A 6,612-nucleotide genomic window follows, 5' to 3' on the forward strand; every position below is an offset into this window, starting at 1 on the left:
AGTTTTCATTGGAAACAGTTTTTTCAACATAACACCTGTACAATCCTCCATCACTAACTCTGACTCGAGGGATATTGTAAGTTCTTAARTTGATACTTGAGTTTATAATCTGATTAAATGAATTGTGGATCTTCAGGAAAACRAATGTTCCTTCTATTTGCTTTTCATAGACGGAACAAATAATGCTGACAGACTGACCCTCCACAACCTCATCTTCAGGATCAATGGTTATGTTGGGCTTAACACCTGTTGGAAAACAACACAGCATAAAGTTTAATRAACAGATTATACAGTAATAGAAATATCATTAGATTGGTATAATGCATATGGTATATATACATATCAAAGATTAACAACTGTCAACTTGTCAAATTTAGTGAGGTGGCCCCAGTTTTGTATGAAACAATATGAATTTGACTAAAAAGTATATGCTTGATGTTTGTACATTGGAGGCTGAAAGGCTGTTTACAATTTYAATAGTAACTTGTGTCACACTGAATGGACGTCATAAATGCTGGATTGTAGGACAGAAGCATGTATACAAAAAGCAGTTTTTAACAAACAAGGAATGGACACAGATTTTTATTGAAAGTGTTGCCAGGAAACRCACCCTGCCAATGTGCATGTGCTTCACAGAGATAGATAGCCACAACATGGATTATTACTTTTATGTTTAGGTCTCCATTAACAACAACGGCAACACTAATAATCAAAACAAAAGAGTAATACTGAAAAAAAAAAAAACATTTTCTCACCTGAACAGATGACACCAGCATCCTCACCGTGCCCACACTTGTGGATCCCAAGTCCACTGCTTGAACAGCCTGTCAGATATGTTTCATTTCCTTTACATTGCACATAATCAAGCCAGATTTGTCCAGAACCTTGGCCAAAGTAGGCATAAAGAGGGGCATCCAGAGCTGTACCACAGCCCAGCTGTCTGCAGACCACCTGAGCATCATTTAGGTCCCAGCTGTCAGCACACACTGTCCCCCATTCATTACGGTAATAAATTTCAACTCGTCCAGAGCACTGAGACGGTCCACGTAACCTGATTTGWGTACCTGTCAGTCAATAATAGAAAATAACAAATAAATCAACATTGATTGAGGCAAAAAAGTTTCAAACACAGTGTAATTATGAATCTTTGAGTAGCCAAAATGGATGTATCATCTTTATAGTATGCAAWGTTTATGTAAAATATAGAATTGCATATATTTTGATAAACAAAACAATTATTCTCACCTGAACAWGAGACACTAACATCCTTACTGTGAACACAGTTATTTTCCCCAAATTGCCCGTGCTGACATTCATTTAGAGAACTTTCATTTCCAGAACAGCTCACGTCATCAAGCCAGATTGGTCCAGTGCTTTGCCCATATACAGCCTGTGAATAGGTCCCTGTTGGTGGGCCACAGGTCAGCTGTCTGCAGGCCACCTGAGCATTRAAACTGTTCGTGTCCCAGTTATTATTACAGACTGTTCCCCAGTTGTTGTTGTAGAATATTTCAATTCTCCCAGAGCACGGTTCATTTGATCCAGCTAATCTTATGGGATGGATGTTTGTTTCTAAAACAAAACAAAACAAAACAAAACAAGAATAAAAGAAGCCAGTTTTTCATGCAGATCAATGAGATGAATTGTAGATGTATACTGTATGTGCATCATCTAACCATCTAATCTAGTTTAGTGCTGGGAGGATCAGAGTGTTGTGGAAAATATTTATTTAACAAAGCACAGAAATACGTGATTCAAAGAATAAAGGCGCATTGTAGAMTAGTCATCGAGTTTRTTTATCGTAATAAACAAGAACACAGAAATTAACACAGAGTCATCAGGCTGTCTGTAAAGATTTGTGCTGATAGGCAATTCTAATGACTCTCATGTTCCAACGTACAGATGCTATCTTAAACAGACTGTAGAAATCAGTGTGTTCAAAAATTGAAGTCTAAATAATAGCAAATATCCACTTGGATATCTGAATCAGACTTCTTTCAGCTTCACCAGCACACACAGCACAGCAGGCCTTAGAATAAAAAAGTCTTGGGCTGTATAAGAAATCCCAAACCAAACAAAAACAGCCCAGTCTGTTCCAGGCTGAATCTAAGCAGAGACACTCTGCACAACTCAGAGCTTCTTCTCGTCTCCTAATGATTCAACTTTTTTAACTTCTTGTCTTTTCCTGGTTATTGTGGAGGTGGTAACAGTTACATCAGATGTTAGAATGTACCCAAATTTTGTTTATGCTACAAAGAGAACACATCAGTAACACACACCAACTCTCATTCTCTGTTTTAAACCTTATTATTGCAATGATCAGAAAGTATGAAACACAACACTAGATCTAAAATTCAGTTAATCATTTACAAAATTTCCTTTGAGACAATGACTTCATTTCCAGTTCTGTACTGGGTAAAAATAGAAAAATAGCTGATAAACTGGAGAAACTATGAAAGGGCTTGCCACATGCAGTTCAATTTAGTTAAATATTTGAATATATTGTTTGTTGGTGATCACTGTGATGCACCATCCCAAATTTCAGCTATATATCTAAAAATGGCAGAGTTATGACCAATTTTGCATTTCAGCTATGGTGGCCATCTTGGATTTTTATTAGCATTCGGAATTTGTCAAAGCTTGTTCTTGGCTACTACTATACCAATTTTCAGCTCTGCAAATCTTAAAAATGCTGAATTAGAGCCTTTCATTAGCATTACCAGATATAGCTTAAACATGTGATTAGCATTCATAATGTGTTGAGTTAGATCTTAGCTACCAACGCACCAAATTTCAGCTTTGTATGTCTTAAAACTGCTGAGCAATCTAGGTGCCATGCTGAATTACAGAAAGCTTCTCTTTGTTCTGTCACTCATGAGGCTACTCTGCCCAGTAACAGCCTCAGCCAGTCTGAATGCCAGATTGTGATGTCGTTACGCCTGGTTCACATAGCAAGATTTTAAAATTGTCAGACAATTTTCAAATGCTGAGGGACCCCTCACTTGAGGATAAAAAATCATGAATGTAACAGGTTTGGTCTTACAGTGTGTGGTGTACAACACACAGACAGATTTCATTCATGAAAAATTAGATGTCAGACGTGAAATCACACAAGACTTCTTGAGATCTCGTAAGAATTCAGATGTCAGAGGAAAAATCTTGCATGACCTCCAGAGATCAGATGTGAGTTTTGAGTAAATAAACACTTGAGACGAGGAAGAAATAACGTTGATCGTTTCTGGACTATTTAAACAGAGAATAAACAATTCAAAATGACCTCTACAACATCCAGCAGACATTCTGGTGAGTCATGGCAGTTTTTTATGTCTTCTATATTTTGGATTCCCCTCTGTGTTTACATCACTTTGTTTTTTCATAATCAGAGTCAACCTTAATGTCATTAAAATATAACAACAGAGATGCAATGTAGAACAAAATTGCACATACATAACAAACATGCGGGAACAAGGTGAACAGGCCATTCGCAACAGGGTCGCACTACCTTTTTGCAGCTTGGAAATACACAACGGGAGAGATGAGTTTAAAAGTTGCTCTGATCTTACATTTACATCAGAAACATAAAATCATATGCACAAAAACCACTCGCGACAGAGCAGGCAGCCTGGGCAGGGAGGGAGCTTAAGTCAGAACACATGAGAAGGGGGCGGGAATCAACAGTCGACTATGTCACATTCAACAGGTTGGAAGCTCGTTTGTTTTCAGGTGAACACCACACACTCTGCAATATCGGGCCAAAAAATGTGTTGAATATACCTGATTTGAGGTCGGGGTGGTCCTGACATCCTTATATGCTGACTAGATTAGCCTTAACACAACACACAGCAGGAATATCTGATAAGATTGTCTTTAGAGCTATAACGAAAATCTGAGCATACTTAAGGTTGTCGGAAGGGCAAAATCTGGCCAAAATTCGGGACAATTATCCTGCCATGTGAACCATTACAGGGTGGGGCATATAAGATCTGCATCACATCACTTAAAGGAACAAATCTGCTGAAAGTGTAGTTCAAATAACCAGACGCTGTGTGAAAACTATAAGGTCTATTGAAAAAATTCTTAAACTGTGAGCGACAGAAGAGATTGGTTCAAATTTAGTTTTTTTTTTTACATTTTATCTCAGAGATATGACAAGTTAAAAATAGTTGTTTCACTTCTGGACTGCATTGTGACTAAAAATTTACATAGAGAAGGATGGAAGTGAAGTAGCATTTTGCTGACTTCTGATGCACTTTGAGCGAAAACGTTTGTCCTACAACAAAACCAAAAACATCAGCTGAAAAAAGACAAAATTTGTTGTTGTTGTATGTTTTGATGCATAATTTGTCTGTGTATCATGAAAATTGTGGATTTAGGAAGAAGTTGTTTGCCAAGAAATTTTTTCGAAAGCCAGACAGCTCTCACTCCAGAGCCTCTTTCATAAGACGGCCCAGTCGGGGACTGATGCCTGTTCTGTCCGCCTCCGAGCATTCAGAAGAAACATGAAGGCAGAAAGGCAAGTACAGTAAATGTACATATAAACCAGAAAACAAAACTAAGACTAATCTCGGTGAACTGTAAACAGTCACTAGAAGGAATTCTAAACAATAATCTAATCATTAGATTAACCCCATTGCAAATATCCTATTTAAACCAACCAGACCACACACCCAACCATTCCTGACCCCTCCCTTAATTTTCACTGTAYTCCATCTAAACCTCCCTTCTCTGAACCTTCCTCCCRCCCTATGWAAGTGCAGCACATGRCAAACACTCAATRTACTGGCTGAGTTCTACTCAAACAGTAYGCCTACACTTACTGGAATATGCCAGTCATATTCCACTACATCTTACACAGCAAATACAAATCAACAGGCTGTCTCCAACTGGAACAGCTGACTCCACCATGCACTTCCCATAAAGATATGACYCAGTGGCCCAGGACTGGACGTAACCTTAACCTGAACCAAAACTTCATTCACACCATAACTCCAAACGTAATAAAATGCAGTAGAGCTGCAAATAAAGTGAGGACAATGAAGAGGTCCTTGCTTTACATCAAAGATCTCACTTTGATAGTAACTATGTCACAAATGGTCCTCACTCTGTAGTAAAAACAAGCACGCACGCACGCACGCATGCACACAAGCGCACACACACACACACATTCAAGCGTGTTTTTTTTTTTCATGATACGTACCAAGTTTTACAGAACAAAATTAATATAAAATTACTGGCAAGATACATTTCAAACATWTACAAAATACAGTCTTACCTGCACAAGTCACACGAACATCCTCATGGTGTCCACAGTTATGTGTACCAAATCCCCTGTGTGAACACTCAGAAAGAAAACTTTCATTTCCTATRCAATTCACATCTTCAAGCCAGATTGGTCCAGTACTTTCACCAAAGTGGTCAAATGAAGGAGCATTCAATGGTGGACCACAGCCTAACTGTCTGCAGACCACCTCAGCATCATTTATGTCCCAGCCATTATCACAGACTGTCCCCCAGGTGTCTTTGTTGTATATTTCTATTCTTCCAGAGCATTTCTGACTTGGTTCAGATAATCTGGCTGGATGACCTATGAGTACTTAAAAACAAAGGATGCAAAACATGCATATTTAAAACCAGAACAGAAAAAAAACAAGCATTTCACTAAAAAATAAAAAATAAAAAAACAGACTAACCTGTTGCAGATGATGAGGACAAGAACAAAGAAGAACAAAGGCATTAGTGTATGTTTTATTTTTTTAGGTTTCTAACTGTTAGAAATGTCATAAGTGATCAGCTTAGACTGGATAAGATTGCAGACTGCACTAATGGAAAAATTAAACCACTATTAAGGATGCATACTTCCATCCTTCAACTATCTGTGAGCATTGGCTGTTGGACTCCAAGCTGTCAGTATTTTATTTTATTTTTCACTGTGATATCTGTCAATGAGAATATAAAATAATGCATTCTATTTATAAGCAAAAACACCTGTACAATAAAATGTGCTGTTCTGTGGACTGTAGGTGAACATGCTGCCATAAATGAAAACATGTTTGTTGTTTTCAAGTAAAACTAGCAGAAATGTAATTTTAAATATTGCATTGGTCACTGACTCTCTTTCTCTTTATATTGTTCARTGTCACTGGGGGCTGGTGCTTATTGCAGTAGTCAACAAGCGAGAGGACAGGCTCATTCTACGTTCACACCGAATGCATTTTGAGCAGCAAAAAAGCGCCCAATGCCTCCAGCTGGACTCACTATGTTCAGACCGGGACACAGACCAGACGTGCATCTGAAGAGGAAGGAGCATCTTGGTTTTTTTCCAGTCTGTCCTCAGCGGTTGAAATGAAGATAAAGAAAATGGCTTTGATTTATTTACTAAAGAGCAAGCGAACGTTGTGCACATCAGATAATTCATTCACCAGATGATTTAGAGGCGATTTGTTCGGTTAGTTTCGCCACTCCAGAAGCTGCGAGCTGACGGCCTCGTTCCCAGACTAGAAAGCAGAGTTTTATGAGATAGTCAAACTGCGAAAAACTAAGCTTCTTTGTTTGTGCTGAATGCGCTGCTGCACTCGGTAAAAAAAAGATGGAAAAAAAACCCCGACTCACTCC

At 38.3% G+C, this 6,612-nt stretch overlaps 1 protein-coding gene across 1 annotated transcript in view; it reads right to left on the minus strand.

Moving 5' to 3' along the window:
- Positions 1 to 680: 680 nt before the first annotated feature.
- The window catches only part of LOC106517957 (deleted in malignant brain tumors 1 protein-like), a 9,932-nt gene continuing 4,000 nt past the window's right edge, over positions 681 to 6,612 (minus strand). Inside the window, exon 3 of the mRNA XM_014009012.1 lies at positions 681 to 1,064. Within this exon, the coding sequence (XP_013864466.1) occupies positions 703 to 1,064 (362 nt within the window). The 3' untranslated portion in view covers positions 681 to 702. The remainder of the gene's footprint in view (positions 1,065 to 6,612) is intronic.

The sequence above is a fragment of the Austrofundulus limnaeus genome, unplaced genomic scaffold (assembly GCF_001266775.1).
Source record: "Austrofundulus limnaeus strain Quisiro unplaced genomic scaffold, Austrofundulus_limnaeus-1.0 Scaffold55, whole genome shotgun sequence".
Classification (NCBI taxonomy): domain Eukaryota; kingdom Metazoa; phylum Chordata; class Actinopteri; order Cyprinodontiformes; family Rivulidae; genus Austrofundulus; species Austrofundulus limnaeus.